Source organism: Aquarana catesbeiana, linkage group LG12, assembly GCF_042186555.1.
Source record: "Aquarana catesbeiana isolate 2022-GZ linkage group LG12, ASM4218655v1, whole genome shotgun sequence".
Taxonomy (NCBI): domain Eukaryota; kingdom Metazoa; phylum Chordata; class Amphibia; order Anura; family Ranidae; genus Aquarana; species Aquarana catesbeiana.
Genome location: NC_133335.1, coordinates 27,401,277 through 27,418,648, shown reverse-complemented (window position 1 = coordinate 27,418,648; position 17,372 = coordinate 27,401,277). Strand labels below are relative to the sequence as shown.

Here is a 17,372-nt window from a genome sequence, read left to right as displayed (position 1 = left end):
TGTATTGTACAAGGATGAGGATGACGGCTGTATTATACTAGGATGAGGATGACGATGAGGGCTGTATTATAAAAGAATGAGGATGATGATGACGGCTGTATTATACAAGGATGAGGATGACGATGAGGGCTGTATTATAAAAGAATGAGGATGATGATGACGGCTGTATTATACAAGGATGAGGATGACGATGAAGGGTGTATTATATGGAGATGAGGATAGTGATGACGGGTGTATAATATGGGTTTAATGATGATGGGTGTATAATATGGGTTTAATGATGACGGGTGTATAATATGGGTTTGATGATGATGGGTGTATAATATGGGTTTGATGACGACGACGAGGAGTATGATGATGGTGATGGGTGTAAAATATGGGGATAAGGATAGTGATGATGGGTGTATTATACAATGATGATGACGGGTGTATAATATGGGGATAAGGATAGTGATGATGGGTGTATAACATGGGGATGACAATGATGGGTGTATTATACAATGATGAGGAGTATGATGATGGTGATGGGTGTATAATATGAGGATAAGGATAGTGATGATGGGTGTATTATACAATGATGATGACGGGTGTATAATATGGGGATAAGGATAGTGATGATGGGTGTATAATATGGGGATGACGATGACGGGTGTATTATTATTCATTGACTGGAGCATCAGGGTGTCGCACAGTGTCAATGACTGGGGCCACATCATGTCTCGCTGGCTGATTTGCAATACATGATTTTGGGGATTTCTGCCATGCCATATACTGACTACGTTACACTACATAATAGTCACAAATTGTGAGTACATCTGTACTGTAATGTATACAGCTATATACACCCACCTTTTCCTTCCTGTATATAGAGACCACCCTCCATCATCACTGACTGCAGATATACATCATATTATTTTATTTATTATTATTTCAGGTACTTATATAGCGCCGTCAATTTACGCAGCGCTTTACATATACATTGTACATTCACATCAGTTCCTACCCTCAAGGAGCTTACAATCTAAGGTCCCTAACATACATTCATACATACTAGGGACAATTTAGACAGGAGCCAATTAACCTACCACCATGTCCTGTTACTGTATACATAGCTGTATACAGGACAGATGATGTATATCTGCAGTTAGTGATGATGGAGGAAGGTCTCTATATACAGGAAGGAAGGTGGGTGTATATAGCTAGCTGTATACAGGACAGATGGTGTACACCTGCATACCCTGATCTGTGAGACTGAGCTATATACCCTGATCTGTGAGGCTGAGCTATATACCCTGATCTGTAATGCTGAGCTATATACCCTGATCTGTGAGGCTGAGCTATATACACTGATCTGTGAGACTGAGCTGTATACTCTGTCCTGTGATGCTATGGCTGTATACTCTGTCCTGTGATGCTGAGCTGTATACTCTTGACACTATGGGTGGAATATAGGGGACAGAGTGAGTGGATTCTATAAGGGGTGGGGCTTATGGAAAGTTGGAGGGGTCAAAAAGGCCCCCCCCATCCTAAAACTTCACCAGCCACCACTGATGTGCTGCTTCCCTGAACGTCCAGGCTTCAAAGGAAACAGTTGACAGTGGATGGTGCAGTCCCCAGTCAGCCTGTTACTTTGAAGGAAGGAGGTGTTGGGTGGTGCCTTGCCATCCTAGGCTATGGGGCTGTGTGTTTCTATTGATGCACACAATGTAGTGAGACATCTCTAGTCCCAGCATAGAGGGTTGGCACCATATGATGCTGCAAGAGAAAGGAACCACCCTGGAATCCTGGGGCAACAGTCCTGGCACTAGCTAAACTTGAACATAGGCCAGGATTAAAAAATAAAGAAGCTGCATACTTAGTAAGTTAATGAATCAGCTGCTGAAACTGAGGGTTTAACATCACTTTAACCACTTCAACCCCCGGAAGATTTTACCCCCTTCATGACCAGAGCACTTTTTGCGATTCGGCACTGCGTCCCTTAAACTGACAATTGCGCGGTCATGCGACGTTGCACCCAAAGAAAATTGACGTCCTTATTTCCCACAAATAGAGCTTTTTTTTGGTGGTATTTGATCGCCTCTGCGGTTTTTATTTTTTGCGCTATAAACAAAAAAAGAGCGACAATTTTGAAAAAAACGCAATATTGTTTACTTTTTGCTGTAATAAATATCCCCCAAAAGTATATAAAAAAACATTTTTTTCCTCAGTTGAGGCCGATATGTATTCTTCTACATATTTTTGGTTAAAAAAAAAATCGCAATAAGCGTATATTGATTGGTTTGCGCAAAAGTTATAGTGTCTACAAAATAGGGGATAGTTTTATGGCTTTTTTATTATTTTTTTTTTACTAGTAATGACGGCGATCTGCAATTTTTATCGGGACTGCGACATTATGGCGGACACGTCGGACAATTTTGACAGATTTTTGGGACCATTGGCATTTTTACAGTGATCAATGCTATAAAATTGCATTGATCACTGTGAGAATGTAACTGGCAGTGAAGAGGTTAACCACTAGGGGGCAGTGAAGGGGTTAAGTGTGTCCTAGTACATGTTCTAACTGAAGGGGGGAGGGGACTGTGTAGGGGAGCTGACAGATCGCTGTTCATACTCTGTATGAACAGACGATCTGTCTGTTCTCCCCTCAGAGAACCAGAAACTGTGTGTTTACACACACAGATCTTGGTTCTCGGTGAGCCACAAGCGATCGCGAGCACTTGCGGGCGTGTGGGCGTGCACGCGCCCCCTAGTGGGCGTCTATGGTACCGACGTACTATGACGGCGATTCGCGCAGCCGGGCCATGTTGCCCCAGTATTACTGCGGCGGCTGGTCGGCATGCGGTCAATCCTTCATGTCAAAGAGTTTTTTGTCATGTCAAAGAGTACATTGCTTATTCTCTTACCACCAGCTCCAGCCTATCCTTTAAGAGGTTGTTACTCCAGAGGCAGGCTCTCAATCATGTGATCAGTGTGATTGGCTGTCACAGTGGTCACATGATGGGGAAACTGACTTTTGGTTCCTGATTATAAATAGTGACCTGGACAGCTCAGTCACAGTACCAGTGCAGGACAATGGGGAGGGCTATGTGCATATACACTCACTGGCCACTTCATTAGGTACACCTGTTCAATTGCTTGGTAACACAAATTGCTAATCAGCCAATCATATGGCAGCAACTCAATGCATTTAGGCATCTAGATGTGGTGAAGACAACTTGCTGAAGTTCAAACCGAGCATCAGAATGGGGAAGAAATGGGATTTAAGTGACTTTGAACGTGGCATGGTTGTTGTTGCCAGACGGGCTGGTCTGAGCATTTCAAGAACTGCTGTTTTACTGGGATTTTCTCGCACAACCATCTCTTGGATTTACAGAGAATGGTCCCAAAAAAGAGAAAATATCCAGTGAGCGGCGGTTGTGTGGAGGAAAACGCTTTGTTGATGTCAGAGGAAAATGTGCAGACTGGTTTGAGATGATAGAAGGGCAACAGTAACTCAAATAACCACTCATTACAACCAAGGTATGCAGAATACCATCTCTGAACGTACAACACATCGAACCTTGAAGCAGATGGGCTACAGCAGCAGAAGACCACACCGGGTGCCACTCCTGTCAGCTAAGAACAGGAAACTGAGGCTACAATTCGCACAGGATCACCAAAATTGGATAATAGAAGATTGGAAAAACATTGCCTGGTCTGATGAGTCTCAATTTCAGCTGCGACATTCAGATGGTGGGGTCAGAATTTGATGTAAACGACATGAAATCATGGATCCATCCTGCCTTGTATCAACGGTCCAGGCTGGTGGTGGTGGTGTAATGGTGTGGGGGATATTTTCTTGGGCCCCTTAGTACCAATTGAGCATCGTTTAAACACCACGGTCTACCTGAGTATTGTTGCTGTCCATGTCCATCCCTTTATGACTACAGTGTACCCATCTTCTGATGGCCCTTTTCCAGCAGGATAATGCACCATGTCACAAATCTCCAATCATCTCACCACTGGACAATGAGGTCCCTGTACTCCAATGTCCTCCACACTCACCACATCTCATCCAATAGAGCACCTTTGGATTGTGGTGGAACAGGAAAGTTGCATCATGGATGTGCAGCCGACAAATCTGCAGTAACTGTTTGATGCTATCATGTCACTATGGAGAAAAATCTCTGAGGAATGTTTCCAACACCTTGTTGAATCTATGCCATGAAGAATGAAGACAGTTCTGAAGGCAAAAGGGGGTCCAACCCGGTACTAGCAAGGTGTACCTAATAAAGTGGCCGGTGAGTGTATATGTGAGACAGCATGGTATTAAATCCCACCGTCGTGCTGCCACATGTATACATACCGCTGGGGGGGGACAGGTTGAGGGAAGTGCTGGTTGTATCTTTAGAAAAGCATTTAGCAAAGCCTGAGCACAGTTTGCAATATACTTTGTATTTTATAGATCTGAATTGTGTTTGCCAATTTGCAGCATGACCTATTCAGGCCACAATGACAATGACTGGGACTCAGAATTCGACTCCACCTGGGAGGACGAGGAGGAAGATAAAAGACCAAAGACTGAGAGAGCCACTCATCAGGTAGGAATGATAGAAATGAATGCGAATATCCTAGGAACACGGGAATCATGGTGCTCCTTTGTAAAGGCCCTGACATTTTAAGAAAGTAAAGTGTTGTTTTGGTGTTAAAGTAAATTTGTCAAAGACAGCTGAGCATATGAAAATAAAATACATCCACGGAATTCATTTTTAGAAGAACCTCATTTCAAAATGATCAAGAGATTGAAAAATGGGCAGCAAAAGTTGTATGCAAATCTCTTTTTGGTAAAAGTTAGGCTTAGCCCTGTACCAAAACCCCCCTTATTGTTTTTATTTTTTTCTTATGTATTGGGTGACTCGCTCATTAATGGGGAGGTGGAAGGTGCAAGATCACATTCAACTTTTACAAAGAAGGTAAAATGTACCTACAGCTGACTGTAATGCCGCGTACACACGAGCGGACTTTACGGCAGACTTTGCCCGGCGGACTTTTTGATGGACTTTCCGACGGACTTTCCGAATGAACGAACTTGCCTACACACAATCCACCAAAGTCCGTCGAATTCGTACGTGATGACGTACGACCGGACTAAAACAAGGAAGTTGATAGCCAGTAGCCAATAGCTGCCCTAGCGTGGCTTTTTGTCCCTCAAACTAGCATACAGACGAGCGGACTTTTCGACCGGACTCGAGTTCGACGGATAGATTTAAAACATGTTTCAAATCTAAGTCCGTCCAACTTTTGAGAAAACAAAGTCCGCTGGAGCCCACACACGATCGAATTGTCCGACCAAATCCCATCCACCGGGCAAAGTCTGCCGTAAAGTCCGACCGTGTGTACGCGGCATAACTCTGGATCACTGAAGGTGACCTCTGCTTATGGAATTCTTTTGTCCTACGCTCAATTTTCCAATTTTCTTTAGTGGTGATGGGGGAATATGTATGAATATATTTCCATAGTGATGAAGGTAGGTTCTGCCCATATGAGTTTTTAGAATATTTTCACAAGGGAACATTGAAGAATAAGTATAGTTTTAAAAAGTGCCCACAACCCCATCTCTTCAGTACACCTGTATATTAGAAGGAAGTCACAGCCACAGCCTGTCCAAAGCCACAGCTTTCATGTATGTTCTGCATTATGGCCGGCTTCCAGAGTCACTATGATGTCCTATTACTCTCTATAATAGGAGATCCCCATGCGTGCACTGTACTTTATTTTATTGAAATGTGATTGCCTCATACATATATGACATACAAGAAGTTTAAATAAAGTTTAATGAAACATACAAAAAGTAATGGCCACTCATTACAAAAACGAAATACAATCATCTTGCTCAAATTAAACAAAAAATGTTTAATTCTATTACTACTATTACTATCACTACTAGAAAATGAAAATTAACACTTGTTCTTATGAAGTGGCACAAGATGGTTCTTATGCAGAGAAGGATAATACTGATTTAAATGGTAAACATGGCCCAACAACAAGTCAAGAGTCGCTTAGTGGTTGGCACTATAAGGGTATACAGGGTGTGTTTTCTTTCATTTTTTTTCCATGGGAAAACATTGATTGGGACAAGATGGGGGCTATATAGTGAATGTAAATGTTATTTTTTTATCTAAACCCTCACGGACCCCCTGAAACCTATCCATGGACAACAGGTAAGAAGACCTGCACTAAGCTATTGTCTGCACTCAGGTACCCAGTAAATAATTACACTTGTCACTGTCAGGGCCGGTTCACACTGCCGCGACTTTGTCGCCTGACAAGTCCCGCCCCATTAACTGCAATGGAATTGGTGCGACGCAAGATGCTCTGACTTGGAAAAAAGATCCTGCACTACTTCGGGGAAACTTCAGCATGACTTGCCTTGACTTCTGTTAAAGATTTTGAAGCCACGCCGGTGTGAACCAGCCCTATGGGTCTGGATCTGAACCTGCAACCTCTGTGGTGTCTTGCTGTGGCTCTTCTTGATGAGCCGCCTGAGATGCTGGACAGTTCCCTGTCTGATCCCTTGTTTCTAGGGAACCTTGAACTACTTGCTCCTCCCATGAACTTCCATATTTAAGCCATGTCTCTGCACTTCCTGTTTACCAGATTATTGCGCTCTCTTCTTTGCATATCTGCAGCTTCCCTTATCTTCACTACCATACACTACTGACCTTTGGCTTGTTCCTCAACTAAGTTTCCGCTTGAGGCATACAGAAGGGGCCCAGGTAAAGACTACCCGGGCTACTATGGAAACAAAGGGTCATATTTGGGACTAATTATTTGGTACAAATGCCATAGTATCCTTTTTTCCCAGGTAGTCTTTACCTGGGCCCCTTCTGTATGCCTAGATTGGTTGGCTACGGTGACAAAACCCAACTGTGGTGAGTGGTATAAGGGTGACTATAGTTAATACCTCAATGTGGATATACCTTAATAGGACCCGTTATGCTTCTGTTGTGTTTCCGCTTGATCCTAACCTGCAACCACTTGTCACTGACCTTTAGCTTGATAACTCACTACGCTTCTGCTTGATCCCTACCTGCTACACACACAGTGAGGGAAAAAATGTTTTGATCCCCTGTTGATTTTGTACGTTTGCTCACTGACAAAGAAATAAATAGTCTATAATTTTAATTGTAGGTTTTTTTTAACAATGAGAGACAGAATAACAACAAAAATATCCAGAAAAACACATTTCAAAAAAGTTATAAACTGATTTGCATTTTAATGAGTGAAATAAGTATTTGACCCCTTCACAAAACATGACTTAGTACTTGGTGACAAAAGCCTTGTTGGCAATCACAGAGGTCAGACGTTTCTTGTAGTTGGCCACCAGGTTTGCTAACATCTCAGGAGGGATTTTGTCCCACTCCTCTTTGCAGATCCTCTCCAAGTCATTAAGGTTTGGAGGCTGACGTTTGGTAACTCAAACCTTCAGCTCCCTCCACATATTTTCTATGGGATTAAGGTCTGGAGACTGGCTAAGCCACTCCAGGACTTTAACGTGCTTCTTCTTGAGCCACTTCTTTGTTGCCTTGGCCATGTAGTTTGGGTCATTGTTATGCTGGCATACCCATCCACGACCCATTTTCAATGCCCTGGCTTAGGGAAGGAGGTTCTTACCCAAGATTTGGCAGTACATGGTACCCTTAGCAGAAAAACACCCCCAAAGCTAATTTTTCCACCTCCAAGTTTGATGGTGGGGATGGTGTTTTTGGGGTCATAGGCAGCATTCCTCCTCCTCCTCCAAACAAGGCGAGTTGAGTTGATGCCAAAGAGATCAATTTTGGTCTCATCAGACCATGACACTTTCACCCAGTTCTCCTCTGAATCATTCAGACGGGTCTGTACATGTGCTTTCTTGAACAGGGGGACCTTGTAGGCACTGCAGGATTTCAGTTCCTCACGGCGTAGTGTGTTACCAATTGCTTTCTTGGTGACTATGGTCCCTGCTGCCTTGAGATCATTGACAAGATTCTCCCGTGTAGTTGTGGGCTGATTCCTCATCGTTCCCATGATCATTGAAACTCCACGAGGTGAGATATTGCATGGAGCCCCAGACTGAGGGAGATTGATTGTTATTTTGTGTTTTTTTCCATTTGCGAATAATTGCACCGACTGTTGTCACCCTCTCACCAACCTGCTTAGCGATGGTCTTGTAGCTCATTCCAGCCTTGTGTAGGTCTACAATCCTGTCCCTGACAAACTTGGACAGCTCTTTGGTCTTGGCCATGGTGGAGAGATTGGAATCTGAATAAATGATTTTTTCTGTGGATAGGTGTCTTTTATACAGGTAACAAGCTGAGATTAGGAGTACTCCCTTTAAGAAAGTGCTCCTAATCTCAGCTCGTTAACTGTATAGAAGACACCTGGTAGCCAGAAATCTTGCTCATTGATAGGGGATCAAATACTTACCGTATTTATCGCGTATAACATGCACTTTTTTCCCCTTAAAATCAGGGGAAAATCGCAGGTGTTATACGCCGATCCCCTGCGATCCCCCGCTGACTGAGCGGAGCGATCATCGACCGCGATTTGAAAATGGCGCCGCCGGCGCTGAAATACACAGACCCGGTCCTCGGCTCTTCTCGGCCACCTTCTGCTTCACTCGAGCGCCGCCCGAACCTAGCCGAGTGTACTCGGCTAGGTTCGGCTAGCTCCGCTCAAAGTCACGCCCATCCCGGGCGGGACTACGAGTGGAGCCGAAAGTGGCCGAAAGTGAACGAGAGCCGCCGAGAAGAGCCGAGGACCGGCTCTGTGTATTTCGGCGACGGCGGCGCCATTTTCAAACTGCAGTGACACTGACATGTCACTGCAGTTTAACTGCAGCCTGGGCAAGGCTGCAAAAGGACACAGACAAAGCTGCAGATCGGCACTGGCAAGGCTGCAAATGGACACTGATAAGGCTGCAAATGACACCAAGGCTGCTGACTGCAAGGCTGCAAATAACTGCAAGGCTGCAAATAACTGCAAGGCTGCAAATGACACCAAGGCTGCTGACTGCAAGGCTGCAAATAACTGCAAGGCTGCAAATGACACCAAGGCTGCTGACTGCAAGGCTGCAAATGACACTGGATAAGCATGCAGATGGACGCTGTGCAAGGCTGCATTGATGGGCATTTAAATGTAAGATTTTTTCCTTAAAACATTTTTTTCCTTTTAATTCCCTGCTAAACTTGGGGTGCGTGTTATACGCCAGCGCGTGTTATACGCCGATAAATACGGTATTTCACTCATTAAAATGCAAATCAATTTATAACTTTTTTTAAATGTGTTTTTCTGGATACTTTTTTGTTATTCTGGGGTTGATTTACTAAAGGCAACTAGACTGTGCACTATGCAAAGTGCAGTTGCACTCTGCAGGTGCAGTTGCTCCAGAGCTTTGTAAGTGAGGTAAAGCTTCACTTTGCAAAGAACACCCAATCACATGCAAAGGAAAATAAAAAAACAGCATGTTTGCTTGCACGTGATTGGATGATGGAAGTCAGCAGAGCTTCTGCTCATTTACTAAGCTCTGGAGCAATTGTAGAGTGCAACTGCACTTTGCAAAGTGCACAGTCAATTTGCCTTTAGTAAATCAACCCCTCTGTCTCTCACTGTTAAAATAAACCTACCATTAAAATTATAGACTGATCATTTCTTTGTCAGTAGGCAAATGTACAAAATCAGCAGGGGGATCAAATACTTTTTTTTTCTCACTCTATCTCTTACTGGACCCCCTCTTGCTCATCTTCTGGTGGGATGCAGCAAAACCCATCTCCACCATCAGGAGCTCTGGTGAATAGGGGTTAGTGCTTGAATCCTATGCCTCAGGTAAGCCCACGTCATCTGCCAGGGTGATCTGCTTGTGTATATATCCTGCTTGTTGGTGGTAGCCTGTTTACTGCTGTAGCTACTGGTCTCTGAGCAGGATCCCTGGCCCTGACTGATAGTCACAAGGGTTGGAAATGTGATCTGAGCACATGAAACAATGCATAAATAGGGGTCACCTTCAGGTAAAATTGCATGTTATGGGCCGTACACACAATAGGATTTTCTGACAACAAATGTTGGATGTGAGCTTGTTGTCGGAAAGTCCGACCCTGTGTAGGCTCCATTAGGGCTGGGGGAAAAATCGATTTAAATCTTGAATCGAGTTGAGAGGTCAAATCGATTCAAAATTTAAGCAAATCGATTTTTTTTTAGATTTTTTTTTTTTCACCGCACTGGTCCCGAGGCGCTGCTGGCATGAGTTTTTAGACGACGGCCAGACGCCGCGGACTAGGCCGAAGCCGCGGCCTCGCCTAAAAACTCATGCCCGCAGCGCCTCCGGACCGGCGCTGACACCGCGCCGGGCCTGAAGACATGCGGGCAAGGAGTTTTTAGGTGAGGCCGCGGCTTCGGCCTAGTCCGCGAGGACTAGGCCGAAGCCGCGGCCTCGCCTAAAAGCTCATGCCCGCAACGCCTCCAAAGAAAAAAAAAAAACTCGATTCGAATCGTGAATCGAGTTTTTTTTAAGAGAATCAAAGGTTTATTTTTTTAAGAAAATCTCCCTAGGCTCCATAGAACATTTGTTGTCGGAATTTCCGTCAACAAATGTTTGAGAGCAGGTTCTCAAATTTTCCGACAACAAGAATTGTTCACGCATGCTCGGAATCAAGCAGAAGAGCCGCACTGGCTATTGAACTTCATTTTTCTCGGCTCGTCGTACGTGTTCGGAATTTCCAACAACATTTGTGTGACCGTGTGTATGCAAGACAAGTTTGAGCCAACATCCTTCAGAAAAAAATCCAAGGTTTTGTTGTCGGAAAAATCCTATCGTGTGTACATAACCTAAGAGTGATTAATAGCTTCAGAGATAGGGGCATGCAGATCTCAACTTTTCTGATAAAAAATTAAAATTCTCCAAGCCTTTGTGACTTCTGCACCTTCCTAGCCTTTTAGGCACATTCCATCAAATATTTGTTCCATCCACCAAATAAAAGGCCAATAGAGTAGCTTTATGCCGCGTACACACGAGCGGACTTTACGGCAGACTTTGCCCGGCGGACTTTTCGACGGACTTTACGACGGACTTTCCTAATGAAAGGACTTGCCTACACACAATCAACCAAAGTCCGTCGAATTCGTACATGATGACGTACGACCGGACTAAAACAAGGAAGTTCATAGCCAGTAGCCATTAGCTGCCCTAGCGTGGCTTTTTGTCCGTCAAACTAGCATACAGACGAGCGGACTTTTCGACCGGACTCGAGTCCGTCGGATAGTATTGAAACATGTTTTAAATCTAAGTCTGTCCAACTTTTGAGAAAACAAAGTCCGCTGGAGCCCACACACGATCGAATTGTCCGACCAAATCCGGTACGCCAGACCAAGTCTACCGTAAAGTCCGCTCGTGTGTACGCGGTATAAGAGGCAAAAGAGGGTGCGGCCAACATTTTCCAAGAAGAACCATTCATCTGCATAGATCTCTGAATTTAAAGGTGATATTTGCTTACGTATTTTTTTTTTTTTTATTATATCCTTCGCTTGAATTACCTATCTGGTTGCATGTTTACTTTCAATAATCTATTTTATACTGAAATAAATCACATAAGAAATGTACTGATTTCGTTTTTCCAACACTCATAGTACAAGTCACAGAGACGAGCAGCCCAAGACTTGCAGAAATACAGACATGGCTATCCGGTAATTCTTTTCCCAGTCTTGTACAATTAAACTGCAGCTTAAAATCTAACTGCACCTTGCAAACAGATTGCATTTTTAGTGCACCCCAAGACACAGAATGAATTGGCTGTTATAACACATGATTGACATGAATGCAATAATGCAATGCATCTGAAAAATTTGAATGGGGGCCTAAAAGTTTCATATTGCATAACTTTAATGTTTTTTTTTTTTGACTGCATGCAAGAGAAACATTGGGATTGCTTTACTAAAGGCAAATAGACTGCACTTTGCAAGTGCAGTTACTCCAGAGCTTAGTAAACGAGGGGAAGCTCTGCTGACTTCCATCATCCAATCCATGTGCAAACAAAAATGCTGTTTTTTTTTATTTTCCATGCATGTGATTGGGTATACTTTGCAAAGTTAAGCTTCACCTCATTTACTAAACTCTGGAGCAACTACATTTGCAGAGTGCAACTGTACTTGTAAAGTGCACAGTCTATTTACCTTTAGTAACTCGTTCCCATTATGTTTTATGGTGTCAGGATACATGTAGATAAATCTGGATTTTTGTTTCTCTTTGTGGCCACTCCTAGCTCAGTAGGTTGCAATCAAATAGGTCTGAACAAGGAAGAAAATCCAGCTTCCATGATCCACGACAAGCAATTAATGTTTTGCTCTGTGTAAGCTGCAGTGGCATACAGCATAATGCAGTGGCAGAACTACCAGGGTCACAAAGGTCGCGCTTGGGAATGGGCCCTGGCGTTCCACCACCGTGTGGGGATGCTATGGACCATAGGCTCGGTTCACACTGCTCTGACCCCAAAATTGTGAGACTTGCTTGCAACATGCTTGCGATTTTCTTGCCACTTGCATGCATTTTCCTTGTGACTTTTGTGATTTAACACAGCACCAAAGTCACAGAAAAGTAGTTCAGGAACCTTTATTTTTGTTGCTGAGGCTTGAGTTGCATTGATTAAGAAGGCACTCATTGAAATTAATGTGTTTTGGTTAGTCAAGTGACTTTATGTGTCGCTGTGTGAACCAAGGCTTATAAAGGGCACCCACGATGGGAGTAAAAGGTCCTAGGCTTGGAGAGAAGGGCCCCAGACCAATGGAAAGGGCCCCGGGACTGATGGAAATGGTCCCAGTGGTCAGAGAGGCTTTTCATAGTTTCTTGCACCAGGGCCCTAAAGGTTCTAGTTATGCCGTGTACACACGAGCGGACTTTACCGCAGACTTTGCCCGGCGGACTTTTCAACGTACTTTACGACGGACTTTCTGAATGAACGGACTTGCCTACACACAATCCACCAAAGTCCGTCGAATTCGTACGTGATGACGTACGACCGGACTAAAACAAGGAAGTTCATAGCCAGTAGCCAATAGCTGCCCTAGCGTGGCTTTTTGTCTGTCGAACTAGCATACAGACGGCCGACTTTTCGACCGGACCCGATTTCGACGGATTAATTTAAAACATGTTTCAAATCTAAGTCCGTCCAACTTTTGAGCAAACAAAGTCCGCTGGAGCCCACACACGATCGAATTGTCTGACCAAATCCCGTCCGTCGGGCAAAGTCTGCCGTAAAGTCCGCTCGTGTGTGCGCGGCATTACTCTTCTGTCATGATGTATTATGGATGGAGACCAAAGGGACCCTTTGTCAGGTCATTTCAGTGCCAATGATCAATTGGTAATCATATGCCCTTTGAAATAATTCTCATAGCCAGATCCAGTGTATTGGTGTATAGGGATTTTTATTAACAAGTCAAACCAGAGAGTCAGAAGTGACCTAAAGTCTAAACATTCTTGACCTAGCCATTTTCTGAGGTCAGGTAGCTGACACACAGCAACTGTCAAACCTCCCCTTGTATTCCAGATAAATTACAAGGATCAGAAAGCTAAGCAAGGAGAAAAACATTTTTCCTAAGAGGTAAATTACAGTAAATGTATATTCAGATTCCTGAGCTCATCACTAATTGGGACTTATCTTACAAAGGAGGAACTAAATGAATGGCTCTATTATTAGTAAATAGGATAAATTCCCCTTTCCCTGTGAAATTAGGGCTTACGCTATATAGGCTCCTAGTGCATAACAACCTGAACAAGCCACACCAGTAGCCGTAAAACAGCAAGGAGGTATCTAAGCTTACCCCATTTTGTACAGCACTACAGCCCAGAAGTGAGCTGAGAAAGCTTTTCCCAACCCATTCAACATAATCCTCTCTTGTGACCATCCTGCTAGTGATTGCACACTAACACATTGTAAAGCAACTTTTAACCATAGTGGTTGTAACAGGGCAGCTCAGATGCATCGGAGCGTGCGGGAATTAGTATGGTTAAAAAAAACCAAAAAAAATGAATTTGTTTTTTTTTTTTCTTCTTCATAGGACGCATCACCCAAACCAAACCTTTTGTTCTACCAAAACAAGATACCATTCGAGCCCAACGGTCAGTATGAAAAATATCACCTCTCTTCATTAGGCCCCTTTCACGCGGGGCAGACTCCGGCTACGATCCGCTTGCTCAGCAGGGGATCTGTTCATTGATCCCCACTGAACAGGCAGGTGACAGGTCTGTTCCGGCTTGCTTATGCTGGGCGGACATGGACACAGAAAAAGAAGGAAGAGCAGCGCCGCTCTAAGTGTAATAAATTAATTAAAAGGCTTTAAATTGCTTCAAAGTTAAACTCACATTTGAGCAGTATTTTTCAGGCATGAATGGTTCTTTAGGCAGTCCTGGATGATCCCTCGGTCTAAGCTGGGCTGCAGTGAGGGTTCAGTACTCGGTTGCTCCAGTGGCATCCGTGGCTCCGAGGCTGGAAGTTCACACAGCAGGCACGTCGGCAGGAGTCGTCAGGTGCTTGAGAACTGGGGGCATGGCTTGAGCGCTCGCGTTTGGAGCATGTGTAATCCTTCGTCAGGCGTCATGGACACAGCCCTCTCTTCTTTATGGGCAGGCGAATGTAAACGAGCCGGCTGTCTGTTTACACTCAACTGCAATCTGATCTGATCTGGCCAGATAGAGGGGAACAGATCCCCCTTCCATTTGTTTTTGTTGGATTAGATGTAGGCCATATGCCCATTTACACTCGCCGCACCATAGAAGTGAATAAATGGAGGTTCCGATCAGGACTGCCTCGCTTGAAAAACGGACAGGCGGACCCGATCGGAAAAATTTGTGTGACAGGGGCCTCAGACTTTTGTCTGTTTTCTACATACCTATTCAGTAAAACATTGCATGCAAGGAGCCACGTCAACTGCAATCAGTAAGGATCTACCTAGAACTGGTAAATAGAATTCATATTGGTTGCACGTAGCACTTTGATCCTTGTACAGTTGATGGCCTTGTACAGTTGATGGTAAATTTGTTTCTGGAAGTATTTATAATAAAAAAACTGTAAAAAATGTGTTTTTTTAAACACACTAGGATTTACATGATACAAATATCACTTTCTTTTAGACAATAAAAAACCCAGGTTAAATGGAGTTCGTTCAATTTTCTGGATGTACATGTAAAATGTGATCAATATAAGAAAAAAAAAACCTTAATGCTATTGATGTTTTAGGAATAGTGTCTCTGTTGAATATAGACTGTAAATATACAAGTATTTAGCAGCAGCCATATTTGCTCATTACATATGCAGGTTGAGCTTCCTGCTTAGCTGTAATGCAAGTCTGTATCTCCTATGAGGGGCAGAGCAACGGGATCACTTTTATGCCCCTTCCCTTGCAGTACATACCTAACTGGGAATGTTTGGGTAGGGAGGAGCATGTGATTTACCCCCTTTCCTCTCATGTGATGGCAATGGCCTATGGTGATTGACCTAGCTGTCACGGTCAGGGGTCAGGCTTGGAGACCAGTAGGTATAGCCATAGAGAGGCTCCCGATGACCAGCAGGATATGTATACAAGCAGGTCACCCTGGTGGATGATGTGGGCTCACCCAAGGTGCGAGGTCTAAGCACTAACTGGTAAAAACCAGATCCCCTGATGGTGGAGATGGTTTTTGCTGTATGTTAATACCAGGTCACTGTCCTCTGGATCACCCCACCAAGTGGTGAACAAGCCGGGGTCCAGTAGAAGATATAGCATGTAGGGATCCAGCAGAAGCGTAGTCAGTAAACAAGCCAAAAGGTTGGTAACAAGTGGTTGCAGGTTGGGATCAAGCAGAAGCATAGTCGAGGAACAAGCCAACCACTCAGTAACGAGCGATGGCCAAGATATTGGCTGTACAGAACACAATAATCTGGCAAACGGGAAGTGCAAAGGCATGGCTTAAATAGGAAGTTCATGGGAGGAGCAAAAAGTTCAACGTTTAGCAGAAACGAGGTTCAAGACAGGCTTGTCCAAGGAATTGTCCAGGGAGCTGTCCCGCATCTCAGGTGGAAGAGATACTGCCAGTCACAGCAGTGGTGAGGTTGCAGGTTCAGATTCAGGTCCTGACACAAACACTGTAATATACAGTCCTTAGCCCTGTGTAAGCTCTGAGAAGAGTGACTCTGAATTCACAAAGGCAGAATTCACAAAAATCATTCCATTATGATTTTCCTTTGAAATCTCCGTAGTCTTCGTGTGCAAGCCGTCTGGTTTTGAGCAGTTGATAAGAGTGTCCCATATTACTGCAGGGCTAGCCAACAGAGGTCTTCACCACAGTGGTTCTGTAGACAACAGTCATATGTGATCTCTGTATTCCATCTTTATATGTCAGAAAATGTAACCAATTCTTTTTTATCAAACACAGGAGAATACATAGACAAGATACATAAATGTTGGCACAATGATTATGACATGCTAGAGCATAACCATAACTTCATCCAGTGGTAAGTTTGTGTCACGTTCTTTAGGATGTGTTTTCTGGGTGAAGGGAAGGTCTTCTGCTGTTACGCCGATGCTAAGTAGGCTTATAACAGACAATACCCGCGATGAAATTAAGTTTTGTTGATTGAAATATCAGTTTAAAGTTTTAATAGTCTAAAATGACTAATAATAATTAAGATTAATAAAGTAAAATATTTTAACTGTACAGATTCACTTACGAATGATTTATATTTGCTCCTCTGGCTATTTTGGAGCCAAAGGTTTCCCATAGACCTATTGCTTGATATCGCCCACGTCTCTCAGGTCCTAAGTGTGCACAATAAAACGAGTAACAGCCCATTCAATAATCAACTACAGGGCTCTGTTATTTGACATTGGCATGCCTATTTGCATGTTGTGGCCCTCAAAGCACAGCCCAGTTTATTTCTCTGTAATTTCTTCTTTATATAAAATTGACACTTAATTTGTGATATTCTTATCTGATTCCAGGCTGTTTCCACTTCAGGAGCGTGGTGTGAACTATTGTGCCACTCCCCTCACTTGGAGCGAGATTCAGGTACCGGCATATGCACAAAAAAATGACTTTGCAACCAATTGCTAGGATGATGAGCATTTTATTAACGCTACATCTCTTTTAGTTAATGAAGAGTGATGAAGAGGTCATGAAAAGGCTTCTTGAGTCATACAAACTCATGCTGGGATTTTATGGGATTGTATTACTGGACCCAGACACTGGGAAGGTTGCCCGGGCAAAAGAAAATTGGAAGAACAGATTTCAAAACTTAAACGAGTAAGTGACAGAGTTTTGAATATGAGCTTCCACTAGGGCAGTCGTCTCCAAACTGCATCCTGTGGGCCAGATGTGGCCCTTTGCGTTC

At 43.7% G+C, this 17,372-nt stretch overlaps 1 protein-coding gene across 2 annotated transcripts in view; it reads left to right on the top strand.

Annotated features, from left to right (window-relative positions):
* LOC141114042 (uncharacterized) overlaps positions 1-17,372 on the top strand; it is a 34,748-nt gene that overhangs the window by 4,431 nt on the left and 12,945 nt on the right. The window contains exons 2-7 of one of the 2 annotated variants that reach the window (XM_073607487.1): positions 4,472-4,580; positions 11,641-11,697; positions 14,065-14,125; positions 16,418-16,496; positions 16,984-17,050; positions 17,133-17,284. In XM_073607487.1, coding sequence (XP_073463588.1) covers positions 4,473-4,580; positions 11,641-11,697; positions 14,065-14,125; positions 16,418-16,496; positions 16,984-17,050; positions 17,133-17,284 — 524 coding nt within the window. In that variant the 5' untranslated portion in view covers position 4,472. Of the gene's footprint in view, positions 1-4,444; positions 4,581-11,640; positions 11,698-14,064; positions 14,126-16,417; positions 16,497-16,983; positions 17,051-17,132; positions 17,285-17,372 lie in introns of both variants that reach the window. The other variant, XM_073607488.1, reaches the window with a different exon arrangement.